Source organism: Grammomys surdaster, unplaced genomic scaffold (assembly GCF_004785775.1).
Source record: "Grammomys surdaster isolate TR1022 unplaced genomic scaffold, NIH_TR_1.0 126029, whole genome shotgun sequence".
Lineage (NCBI taxonomy): Eukaryota > Metazoa > Chordata > Mammalia > Rodentia > Muridae > Grammomys > Grammomys surdaster.
This window is the reverse complement of record NW_021620842.1, coordinates 6,317,767-6,331,623: the sequence shown is the minus strand read 5'-3', so window position 1 is coordinate 6,331,623 and position 13,857 is coordinate 6,317,767. Positions and strand designations below refer to the sequence as shown.

At 38.7% G+C, this 13,857-nt stretch overlaps 1 protein-coding gene across 1 annotated transcript in view; it reads right to left on the bottom strand.

Moving 5' to 3' along the window:
• The window catches only part of Brinp1 (BMP/retinoic acid inducible neural specific 1), a 189,997-nt gene that overhangs the window by 24,281 nt on the left and 151,859 nt on the right, over positions 1–13,857 (bottom strand). Inside the window, exons 6-7 of the mRNA XM_028754642.1 lie at positions 12,978–13,214; positions 7,702–7,924 (exon numbers count right to left, since the gene is read on the bottom strand). Of these exons, the coding sequence (XP_028610475.1) occupies positions 7,702–7,924; positions 12,978–13,214 (460 nt within the window). The remainder of the gene's footprint in view (positions 1–7,701; positions 7,925–12,977; positions 13,215–13,857) is intronic.

Below are 13,857 nucleotides of genomic sequence, written 5' to 3'. Positions count from 1 at the left end.
ACACACACACACACACACACACACACACACACACACACACACACACACACAAACACATATGTTGTTTATCTTAGCACTTCAAAACCATGAGAATGGTAACTACTCATGAAATATTCGGTCCATTATTCTGAATTGAGCCAAGACTATTCACTGTAAAGAATATCTTCTCAGTTCTTGCTTGGGATTCAGAGATTGATTCAAAGCCCTCCAACAGGAAAATCACCATAGCCCTCATTACAGAGACCATCTTTTAAGTCTCAATCATACGACTAGTACGTATTAAACCTTAATTCTTGTCTACCACACCTCTAATCATGAAAATCTAACCCTGATTTTCATATCTCCACACTGAATCCTGGGTATCCCACCACAACACAGATCTCAGTTTGCACAACACATTTCTTAAATAATGTGGGATTTTCCTTATCTGCACAAGGAGTTTATTTTTTTAAGATTTATTTATTTTTGTATGTGAATACATTGTTGCTGTCTTCAGACATACCAGAGAGGACATCAGATCCCATTACAGATGGTTGTGAGCCACCATGTGGTTGCTGGGAATTGAACTCAAGAGGTCTAGAAGAGCAGTCAGTGTTCTTAACCTCTGAGGCATCTCTCCAGCCCCACAAGGAACTTTTCTATTCAGCCAATTTAAGTATCCAGCAAAACAATTTTACACCTTCTGTTCAGCAGTGGTATATTCTAGGATATATTAATTATATCTCTTGGCTTGTCAGTTCTTTTTGTCCATAAAATGGATAAACAGCACCTACTCTCTAGAGATAGGAGAATAACATGCAAGATATGTCATGACATTACTACCAGCACTCTGTAGTATTGAGTAATGATGGTCTTATAAGAAATTAATAGGTAAAACATCAATGTTATTTTTATTGAGAATTTTCCTTATCAAGTTCATTGTTAGTCTTTCATGTGGATAAAAACCCACAATTCACTAAATACTCTTATGGTGTATGTAACATTAGCTTCATTTTACAAAACATACAAACGAAAAAAAAAACTCAAATTAAAAACTCAAGGTTAGTACCTCGTGCCAGAATCAGTATCTGGCAATAGAGTTGGGATTTGAACCTAAGGAGTATGATTCAAAAGTCTGAGCACATAACGAGTTCTATTATCTGCAACACTATTGCTTTCTCATTAAATAATTAGGAGTTCTTGTTACACATTACTGCTATCATTGATATTATTGTGGTCATTACTATTAATCTTATTTCCCCTATCTAGTATAGTTACTTTGACCTCCGTTTAGACTCAAGGTCAGTGTTTTTTTATACTACATAATCCCATGGTACTATGCAGGGGGCTCTGGGGTAATTACCCTGTAACCCAGTTGCAAATTATCTGAACTTAAAGAGAAATGAGCTAGAAAAATAGGTGTATTGATGTAATGGTGGCATCATTGTTATGGAGATAACTAATTACTTTCTTTTTGATTTGAGGGTTTACTCTATAAGAAGTACCTATGTCTAATAATGCAAGCTTGGTCTAAAACACACAATTTAGGAGCATGTAAGAGGATTTATTATCTCAATTGTCATATCATCAAATATTCCATAAATATTTATGTTTATGCCTATAGACAAAGGGTATTGTCAGCCAGAAACAGAGACATATCTTGCAGGGATCCATGGTTGCACAAGATGCTAATAATAAACTAGGGCTGAGGGTTTAGTCCTAAACAAGAAATTTACATCACCACTGTAAGCATCATTTCAGAAAGGGGGACAGAACAAAATGCAAAATTATAGAATTGTAAATAGGGGGTAAAATAACATCTTCTAAACAAGATAAAAAAAACCATGACAACCATGAATCACAAGAGCTGTGCATACATACTGTAGAGTCCACAGAAATTACATCCTTCTAAGAGTCAGCCTTAAAGGGGCAAGGAACTCTTGCAGCCATATCACTTATATCTGGTCTCTTGGCAACCAACAGATTTTGGGAGTGGAAGAAACAAGGTTATTAGCTATAAATGTACTAGTGAACCCTAGACTCTAATGGTTAATTCCAAACTCAGGATCACACAGAAGATTCCACTTAAATTCCATAGGAAACTAAATTAAGCCAAAACTACTGAATAGGTAAAGGGGTGAAGGTGAATAGAAAAAGCAAAATAGATAACCAGGGGAAGTAGAAATAATGTGCACGTATAAAACTGCAAGAACAAAAATTTCCTAATAAAAAATAAAAACACTCTTGGCTTAGACATTTTCAGATTAGTCATGCTTGTTCTTTTCAAGGCTATAGAAATGCCAAAAATGAGTAAGACTCATCTCCCTTCAAGACACAGCGCTTAGTGAAGAGGAAGGGATGCAACCTTACTAATTCCAAGCTATGACTGCTGGGCACCACTGAACCAAATATTTATGTGGTTCCTGTGATGTTTGAGATCTTCTTTAATGTTGTGGGTATGCTGTTGTGGATTTTTCATACACTACCTGTGAAATGGCCCTTGTACCAGATCCTACTACAGAAATAGGGCATTTCAAATATAAAAGGGACTGGCAGGGAAGTTTTCTCTGACTTATCTCGCATTCAAAAGATCCTCATGATACTCAATGCAACATTATAAAATGGAAGTGATACTTTCTAACTGTCAAAGGTAAGTTTGAAGAAATATTAGGATTTCATTTGTTCTCAGGATGTCCTCTTTTCATAGTCCAGCTGCCATGCTGCAAAAAGACCAAATGACATGCAGAGGACATGGGTAAGCATTCTATTTGACAGCCCCAGCTGAGCCTCCAGCTGACAACAAGCATCAACTGCCAACTCTGGGAGGGAGATACTTTGGAGGTCCACTGAGGAAAGTCACCCAAGGACACTGGTGTCAGCCGATTTGAGGTTCTTCCAGGTTTACCAATTCAACTTGTACAATCATGAGAGGGTACAGTGCATGGTTTTGAGAGTTTTAAGGTAAGATTTTTTCCATAAATAGATAACCAAGATAAGTCTTCTGCCTAATAGTCTGATAATAAACTTTTATCAAGTAAAGTTCTAAACATCCAGAGTAGACCTCGCATTTACCAGCTTGTTTAAAATATCAATAATGCCTGGTAATTATTTGTCACATCCTTAACCTTCCTTTGCCTCAGTGGCTTTATTTATGAAATAAGAATAGTAACAGTACCTGTTTCATGAAACTATGATGTGATAAAACAATGAGTTCATGTAAGACAACAGAATATCAGGCATATAGAAGATACATGATGAATGCCCAGCCACTTTGGACAAGAGTCAAATATTTCACTAGGTCTTTAAATTTTAAAACATCCCCATCCTTATAATTAACCTGAAGGCAATTATCATTATCCAGTGTCACAAATGAGGTGCAGGTACTTACATAAAGCTTGATGACTGAGAAACGGGAGAAAGACCTGACTCCTCCTGTATACAGTAGATGACCTTTTCTCTCCCCTTCTCCCATTCTGCCTCAATGCTACCCTTCTTCGAGACAAGTAAAAAATGGCAGTGTCACCTGTTGCAATAACAGCACCTGCTCAGAGCACTCAGCTCCTATGGAGTTCAACAAGCAGACAAATTGAAGCTGAGCAATCAGTTCATTTGCAAACATAAACTTGCTCAGCCAGAGGTGGCTCAGGGTTCTCACTGCTATCACCTCTGTCTGACACGGCTCTTTGGCAGAGAGGTGCCCTGCTAGTCTGAGAAATGCTCATTAAAGCCTCTGATTCAGATGTCAGGAAGCAGCCCACAGCTAGGCCAAGGAAGTTCAGCTCCCTTGGGAAGGCTTCAGAGCCTCATTTTGTATGCTCCCACCCTCAGCAATATTGCATTCATTCCTCTGTATATGAACATAACTTAGTGACTTGCCAATTGCAGATTCCAGACACTCTCCTAGAGAGAGTGGAGGGAATGTTGGGATGAAGGTACCTTTTCTCTTTTTCAGGAGGGCAAGCCAACACCCATAGCTCTGTATTTAAAGGTTCAAGTAGCAGTATGGTATTTCTAGCTGTCCACACCTGTCAAGTTCCACAAGGAGAAGGAAAGGGTTAGGCATAGTGGTGAACACCTGAGCTTGGGACTAGGAAGTCACTTATCCAAGACGACACAGCCCCACTAATACTAAGGCATAGTCAAATTCACCATTCACGTTCAGGTTCCCAGACTGTCAGAATCCCACAATCTACCATTTTGGCCCTTTCTCTATCTTTCTCATGCACATCTGACAGCTTTCTGTCTCTTCTCTAGACCCAGTGTGCCAGTGATGGTTTATGCCCGGGAGATTTCTTCTCCAATTTAGTGTAATTCCCCAGCGACTTTATTGGAATTTCTGAAGTGACACCAAGAAATGTTATAGATGCATGTGCAGTCTTATAATGGCTAAATACTGGTCCTTTTGTCCAGCTTTACTTCTGTTTGGCCAGTCTTGGAACTCACAGTTTCTTCATCTAAAGATGTGCCAGAAATCTTTTAGAGCAGTGGTTTCAACTTGTGGCTCATGACCCCATTTGGGGATCACATATGAAATATCTTGCATTTTAGATATTTGCATTATGACTCATAACAGTAGCAGAATTATAGTTATGAAGTAGCAACAAATTAATTTTATGAGTGGCGGTCACCACTACATCAGGAACTATGTTAAAAGGTTTCAGCATTAGAAAAGTTGAAAGCCACTGCTTTTCAGTGTTATGGGTTGGGTTATCTAACTTCCCCTGCAAATGCAAACGTTGAAGACTTGATCTCCCAGTACAGCTAAACATAACTGTATTCAGACACCATTGTTAGGTGGAAAAGAGCTCATTAGGGATGAATGCGAATACAGTATGACTAGTTTTAAAACAGAGAAGATGAGGCCACAGAAAAACTTGGGTGAATGAAATCCATGGCACAGGACACAGGAGACAAACCATAGAGTCCTCAGAAGAAGAAAAAAAAAAAACCCTACCAAAGCCTGTGTTAAACTTGAAGCTACTAGAATTGTAACCAAACAAATGTCTGCTGTTTAAGTTGCCTAGTCTGTAGGACTTAGCTGAAATAACCTTTACAAAATACCCACCTGAGGTAAATTTTATTTTCTGATTCACATAGGAACCTTTCCTCACTCCTGCTCTGAGAATCATCTTTCATAGCCGTGTGGACTCTATATTCACTTACTTATGAGCCACAAACAGTGCCTGAGGCTGGTCGCCTGCCACAGGCCTGATAAATCTAGTGGTTCTACTTCAGAGACTCCCTTATGGTGGCTGCTTGGGCATTTGCCGCATGCAACAGGGAAGTCAATTTGTGAACAGACCCCTTTCCAAGTCTGTGGTTCAGCAGTACAGCAACACCGTCAGCAACTGACAGAAAAAAAGATCGATTTCCCTCTCAAAATGGTTATTACAAATGAGAGAGAATGCAGCTGACACAGAATTGGAAGGTCTGAAGCAAGGAAAGATGAACAGCACTAGTGTGTAAGGATACAAGTCACAGTACAGGAAAGAGAGATAGTGCATTAAGAAACATGGTTTTATGTAAGTAAGAAAATGGACAAAGGAACATTTTGTATACTATCAGGTAAGACTTCACTGAGGAAACATCATTAGCTATTGGTGTAGAAATATAAGAGGAGAAAGTTTCAAATTAGCATACACAGCTTAAACTATCTAGAGAAATAAAATGATTTTTAATTCTTGTCGTGTGTTCTAGCACACCAGACATTTCAGAGGAGAGATTTGGATTTATAGATTTAAATGCCATTTTGATTTTTGCTTTACAACAGATTGGCCAAGTCTCATTCTCCGTGACGTTTAGAGTCAGATAATTCTTTAAGAGAATGTCTTGTATAATATTATTCCATGCATCAATTAAAAATGTCTTTGTACATATACACATTTTCCTTGGGTACAAAGTCAACTTCATTTGAAAACCTCTGATTAACTGTAGCAGTGTTGAAGTAGTGACTTCACTTCTCTGAAATTCAGTTTCCTGGACTTCACAAAAGGAAAATGCATACATGAAGACACACATGCGCGTGCGCGCATGTGCACACACACACACACACACACACACACACACACACACACACTGTGCCTAAGAGAGATAAGGTATGGTAAATTTGACATGATTTTTTTAAAAATGTACTTGTGTGTGTGTGTGTGTGTACATGTGTCCATTTGTATATGAAAATGTACATACTTGTGTATACATTCAAAGGCTAAAGAGAGTTCCCTCTTCTCTCATTTTTTATGTATTTCTTTGAGGCAGATCCTCTCCCTAATCTTGAGGCTTGTATTTTTTCAGATATGATGATGGCCACCAAGTTACAGCATTCCTGCCTCTTTGATTAGAGTTAAGGTTATATATGTGTTCTTGATGCTTAGCTTGCTCAGTGGGTACACAATGAAAATGGTAGTCCTCAGGATTGGGTAAAAAGTACTCTTAATCACTAAGCTATACTACTAGACCCAAACTTGTCTCATTCGTTAAAAAATTGTATTTTTTCTCTGAATAAAATAAAAGGCAAGATCCTACCCCCAATACAAAATGAATGATAACAGAACTGTTCTGGCTGAATCAGGATAGCAAGTGTGATTCCATCTACTCACCTGGATTTACTCCACCCTGCTCCCAAACTGCTTTATTGCTGTCCTGTGACAGCCTTATAGAAACCCTGGATACAATGCTATAAAAACTTCTCAGCTCCAGATAGATCATAAACTGCCTGGAATAATAGAATTTGACCAACCGAGATTGAATACTGGCTTCTTCCTTGAAAAGGTAGACCTTGTCTATTCATTCCTGTATTTCCCACTGGAAGTCAGGGAAAATGGTAGAAGGCAGGGTGAAGCTAGAACCAGACTAGGCAAAGGATGCAACTGTGAACTTACATGGGTACTTGATCTTTAGATAGGGTCATACACAGAGGGGATTGTCCTGTATAATCCTCCTTAAAACTTTCACTAGTTGGTGCTCATTTGTTTCACTTCATTTTAGGCTCCAAAAAAAGGTCCTCAACTACCTCAATTGAGTGATTAGTTAGCCCTGTTCCTTTACCATTGATAAGAGATACAAATTCTTCTTAACCAAGTACCTTTAAAACTGTAGAGACACTGCAGTTTTAAGTAAACCGAAGGTTGCCAAGTAGCTGCTGGTAAAAGTGTTAGAGGTCATTATCACTAAGGAAGATCAGAAATGGTACAAACCATGCAAAGCTGACCTTCATGGCTCAATTTTCTTTGTCATTATTGGGAAACTGATATCAGGTTCCACACAGATGCCCAAATCAGAGGCTGTGCAAATCTTTTAAATTAAGTGAAGTTAGTGTTTTTAAATTACGCATGCACATCATCCTCTGTACTTTAAGTCATCTTCAGGATGCTTGTAATCCTCCATATATTTAATATACTTATATCATGTGGCTTAGAAAAATGACTAGAGAAAAATCTAAGCATGTGCAATAGAAACATAAATTTTATTTTGATCATTTCGATCTGAGGTTAGTTAAACTGTAGATGGAGAATACATAGATAGAGAACAATGGTATACTTAGAAAGCATATGGAATTTTAAAGTTGTGAGAACCAAATGCAGTCAAGATCATGGACTGTCTTGCTTAAAGAGTCCTAAACATGCTACATGAAGCATACATCCCTCTGTTTTAGGAGACTGTGCTAGCTGACACTGAGCAATGGGTTATAAGACATTGTAGAAGGGGAATAGTAAGAGCACTTACCTCTCCCTAGGCAGCTGGTGGTTGGGATTGTGGCGGCAGCGCACACTGAGGCCAAAGAGCTTGCGAGCTGTACGCTGAATTTTCTGTCTCTGAGCCTCAGTAGCACTCTGCAGAAGTTTGTAACGGCTCTGCAGGTCCCAGTCATTGCCCCAGTGCTGGTGGATGCTGCCAATGGTCAGGAAGTGGTTGCTTGGGAGACGCTTCATAAATGACTTAAACTCATCTGACAAGAGACAAGAATCAGGAGAGAAGGGGTAAGCACGACAGCCATCATCTGAAGTCCTGTTTTAAGATTTGGTTCTTACTTTTTCCTATTTAGTATTTTCTGCTATTTTCATAACAGCTTGAAAATGGAAACAACATAAATGTCCCTCAGTCACCAAACAAGATAAAGAAAATGTGGTACATATACACTGTAGAATACTATTCTGCTATGAAGAAAAATGAAATCATAATATTTGCCGGTAAATGGATATACCTATACTGAGAAAAAAATCATGTTGAGTGAGGTTAACCAGACGCAGTAAGACAAATGTTACATGTTCTATCTTCCCAGAGGCTCTTAGCTCTACATATTCACATATAATTGTATTCCATATTCATCCATAAGGGAACTGGTCTGTGTATCAGGAGGAGATCATTATAGCCTACCACAATTAATTAGAATACAGAATTCTGAAGTCCAGTCCAATGGGATATAAATACACAACCACTTCTACATATAAAGCTACAGGAACATTGAGGAAGAGTTGCCATAAAGATCCTTAGAGCCAAAATATCAGGGAGTGTGTTTTGAGAATATGCCTCCTAGAAATGGTGGAAGCCACACCCATAGAGTCTAACCAATAAGACTGCTTATCATGGACTGAGCATGGACAACACTGGATGTAGAAAAGTGGACCTGAGAACTCTCACAAGGACTGAACCATACACAGAGAACTATAGGCAACTAAGGAATGCTAAGAGGTGGAGAAACAGGCCTTCCCCAGGAAAGGACACACCAGTCCTGTAGTCTTTTCTGATGTTTAACTCCACCTGCCAATGAACAACCCTGCAATTTGAACAAGGCCAGTAAAACACAGCATAGTCTGCTGTGCTGCTAACACTGTACCTGTATTGAAGGGAACCTGTAGGAGGCATCTATATTTAAGATAAAGTTCTACAAACTTCGGGCATGAGAATGTCAGGTTTCAATAAACGCCCTTTGCATTCACATTTAAAAGTGCCTTTTGAATCAAATTACTATTCTTAATTTTAAAAAAAAATTGAAAAGCATTTTAGCCAATCTATGTAGAAAATCAATCTATTACGGTAGAATTGTAACTGAAAATAAATATGAAGAAAATAGTGTTAATAAATTCTAGTCAGATATTGTTGCTTGCTAAATGAAAAAATCCATGTGCCCTCTTTGTCTTTGAAGTAGAGGACTCTAGTAGCTCTAGAGTGGTGTTAAAACTATGTTAGCACCCAACTGAATCTTTGTCTTTGAGGTAACCTGTAGGATTGAAGAAGAACTTGAGGAAGTGAAACTCTACACTCATGATCCAACTGTCACTCAGAAAGCGAAATGAAAGAGAAATCTGAAGTAGATGGATGGAGAGAACTGAGTAGGGGTGGGTTGGAAGGGGAATAGAGTGGAAACCAGGTGTAGAGAAGTGGGGAGGGCTGTTAGAGACAACAGAAATCAGTGGGGGCACAGTCCTGGGAGGAAGAGACATCTGGGAGTCTTTTGTGGTAACCATAAGAGATACCCTTAGTAGTGGGCAAATGGAGCCTGAATTGGTCACCTCCTGTAGACAAGTAGGGCTTCCAGTGGAGGGAGGGGAACACAAACTCACCCACAAGACCTTCAAACCAATTTTGCACAGTCTACAAGAAGTGGAAGGATACAGATAGAACAGAGATTGAGGAAATGGACAACCAATGACTGGCCAAAATTGAGACCCAACCCATGGGAGAGAGTCAACCCCTGATACTACTACTAATAGTTGGCAGTGCTTCCAGAGAGGTACCTTGTATAACTGTGTTCTGAGAGGCTTCTTCTAGCAGTTGATGGAAACAGTTTAGAGACCCACAGCACAAAAAGCCTGAGCTTGCGAAGTATTATGGAAGAATGACAGAGCCAGAGGTGTCAAGGGCACCAGAAGAAGACCTCTGATAACCTGAAACCAAGGAGGCTCACAGATACTGAACCATCAGCCAAATGGACAATGCATGAGATGTCCCCTAGGTCCTCTATACATTTATAGCAGATGTGTAGCTTGGTCTTTATGAGAGTCTCCATGTAATTGGAGCATGGACTATGATTCTTTCGTGGGCCTATGGATCCCTTTCTCATAGATAGATTGTCTTGTCTAGTCTCTATGCAAGAAGATGCACGACATGATCTGCTGTGACATGATGTATCAGGGTGAGTGGGTAGCAACTGGTGTCATTCCCTTCTCTGAGGAGAAGTGGAAATGGGAACGGGGTGGGTATATAAGGGTAGAATGGTGAGGAGAGGAGTGTAGGGTCTTCGATCAAGCTGTAAAGTGAATAAATAAACAAACAAAAAAACCAAAACAAAGCCAAATACACTAGTTAGAGCTGAGGAATTTTATTTCATGTTATTAAAAATCAAAGGAAACTTCATATCTATGCATACATTTATTTTATTTATACAGGACTGCTTGCATAGCTCTCTCACCACTTTTACAACCTAATCCTATGCACCTGGAACAAGTGAATGCTCTTCACAGCAAACCTAGGAGTCACATACGTGTAGTATCTCTCTCCAGAGGTTGGGAACAAAGGAGGTAGCTAACTCCCATAGGGTCAATGGCCAGTAGGTGATACAATTGAAACTGCAGCCTTGATCCAGGACACATGCTCTCACTTAACGTACTGTACTTCCTCTCAATACACAAACATAAACCTTGACTCTTGGCATACTGAGAGGAGAAAAACGTTCTAAAGACGAGTGTTTTCAGTCAGGCATTGAGAAACTTTGTGATGATAGTCAAATTTAAAAAAAATCAAATACCATATTGACAACTGAAGAATATGGGGCCCTCATTAATACATCTGTCAAATTGGTATAACAGTATCTAATCCAAGTTTAGAAATCATGAAAAGCCAATAATACATTTCCCCCAGGGCTAAGACATTAAGGCTAAGGACTTGAACAAATAGAATGTAAAGGTACAAGTTCATAACATTGATACTTGTCTCAATAAGCAGATATATATTAAATTGAGAAATTGTTTCAGAGGGATTTGTGCAGCAGATCCATGTATATAAACCTTATAAGGAAAAAGAACAAAACAAATCATTTAACATTTCTTATTCTGCAGCATCTCACATTCTGTCCTCTTACTCACCCACTCAAAGTGGCTTCTTTTTAAACTAGAGTTCCTTATTACTGGTACAGACAGCATGCATTTCCCTTGGAATTTTAGTAATTAGTAGTTCTTTGTAAAAGGAGTCTGTCAAATCTATTGTGTTTGTTTGAAGCCAAGCATCACAATAATACCCATATATCATGATTGCTTTGTTTTACAGATCCAAGAATTTGAAAGAGACTAATGGATACAGCTTCATAAAACGTTCACAGTAGCTCCATCCAAGATGCATGACCCTGGAGAAGCAGAATATCTGATGGATCCTGTATGTTGTCAAGCTGGGGTTTCAAGTTCAGGGCAACCAGCTATTTCAAATTCTCTCCTATGAAACTCTGCTTTTGTATGTGATACACAGTAGCTCTGAGATAAGATTTTGTTTGGTCAAAGGATTCTGTGGCAAAATACTTAAATGCCTTCAGATATTCAAAACATAAACATGATCACTCATTTATCAGAGGAGGGGCACATGCCTACAGTGTTCAGTAGAATTAATACATTGAAAAAACTGCTGTGAGAACTGGGTTTGGAACTATGGACACCATTACCAATGCTATACTTTACAAAGAGCATAACATCAGGGAAGAGTCTGAGTCTTGGTGTCCTACTCCCTCCTGGAAAGACACATCCTACTTGATTTCATGTAATTGGAACAGAAGGATATATAAAATTGTTTTGCAAACTGCAATGGTCTATTGTTGAGCTTATTCACTTAACAGATTTTAAAGTACATATTATAAGTGTACTATGTCTTGTTGAGGCTTCTTGGAATTCTTAAGGACTCTTAAACTTATCCTGTCTAAATCCTGAAGTCTTGATTTCAGACTTTCTTGAGTGTTCTAGCCAAAGGATACCAACAATCAAAATGTTATCTAATATACATCTTCAAGTCATGCTCCTGGACATCATCTCAGTTTTTCTATTAAACTCTGAGACAACTGGCATCTTGCTTGTCAACTCCCTTTCTAAATATGCAAACCATTCTGTACATTTCTCCATCTATTCCCTGATCTAAACTGGGTTTATCTCTACTAGGAAACCTGTGAAATGAGTCTCTGAATCACAGGACAATGAGACTTTCACTTGTGTTTAGCATGGCCACCGTTCACTTTGTTGGTCACATAGCCTGCACATCTGCATCATTGTGCCAGCTGCTCCTCAAACTTACTCCTCACCATAGACACTTGGAACTTCATAATCAGTTGCATCTTTTACATGGTTACATAATTAATTTCTGACAGAATTCAAAACTTCAAGTAGGCAAAGGTCCAACTCTTTAGTCCTTACCACCTTTTGACCTTGGATAACTTATTTTTCTCCCCTGTAACTCATTATCCTGGACCAGGAAATGTAGGAAATAGCTAAATTATCAGAAAAGTAAATTTGAGTTTTGATAGTTATTGTGATAGTCACATATCCACATAATTTTATTTTACTATACACATATAAGACACATATATACATCTGTACATATGCATGTGCTTATAGATCATATATAGATACACATATACACACACCATTATATATACTTATATGTGTTTATTGATTAATTCATACTTATATATAATTTATATACATATTCACACATAAACGGAGACTCAGGAATAAATATAACACCCTCTGACTCTCCTCTCTGCATAGATGCCTTCTCAGCCCTACATTGTCATGAGTCCAACAGAGATGATACATCATATAAGCACATTGTCTTATGATAGCCACTGTTTCACCCTGTGGAGACTAAATGTGTGACTGCCTTCTGAGGGCTACTACACCTGATCCTGAACTCCTGAACGTGGACAAGTCCCCTTATTCTGTTCCCCTGAAATCAGTCTTAACTGAAGTTAGATGACACCATTTTCTAGGTTTGGCCAGAGGCATTCACAGTAGTAGTCTGTGTACCTGAATTCTCCAGGTCCTTATAAGCTTCAGTCCAGGCCTTGGCCATGTTAGCCAGCGTAAACTCCATGATCTGGATGTCGGTGATGGGGCAGTTGCACTGTGGGAACTCCTCAGCACACTGGCAGCGACACTGACTGTTCTGACACACATACTCTCCCTCGCCATTGCACATGATGTAACTCAAGGCCGACTGAACAAACTTCTCTTGCAGATACTGCGGGAAGATTATCTGAAGACCTGGTTAGAAATAGCAAAAAGGGAAAATCAGAAATGATAAAAAGGTGTTTTATTAACAACGTTCCAAGGTGACAAGAATCTGGTGCTGTAAGGTTTCTCCCTGTCCACTGGAATAAAAATATTTCAGACCATTCTTAAGTATAGATAGGCAACAACCAGTAGGGTCTTCAGTTGCATCACTTAAAATTCACTGCCATGACCTTGGCTCTTTTGGAAATGCAGACACTGCTCTGTTATATTAGTAATGAGCCTGGAGATGTTCTAATGTATATATCTGTTCTTCTATTTGGGGAGAAAAATCCTTGTTGAATGCATAACATCCTTGTTTGTCTTTCTTATATCCTTCATTTATTTTCTTTTCCTTTCTTGAAATATTTATGGGCTCTATTTATGAACATGTCCTGAGCTACCCACTACTTCTAGAGAATTTTTTATTTTATTTTACTTTTATTAAAAATAGGATCTGTCTAGGCAGCCCTGGCTGTCTTGAGACTCACTATGCATATCACATGGTTCTCAAACTCAAACTGGGAGGCATGGCTCTGCTTCCCAATTTCTGGGTTTAATGGTATTTGCCACCATGTTCAGTGAGAGTTTATATATATATATATATATATATATATATATATATATATATATATAT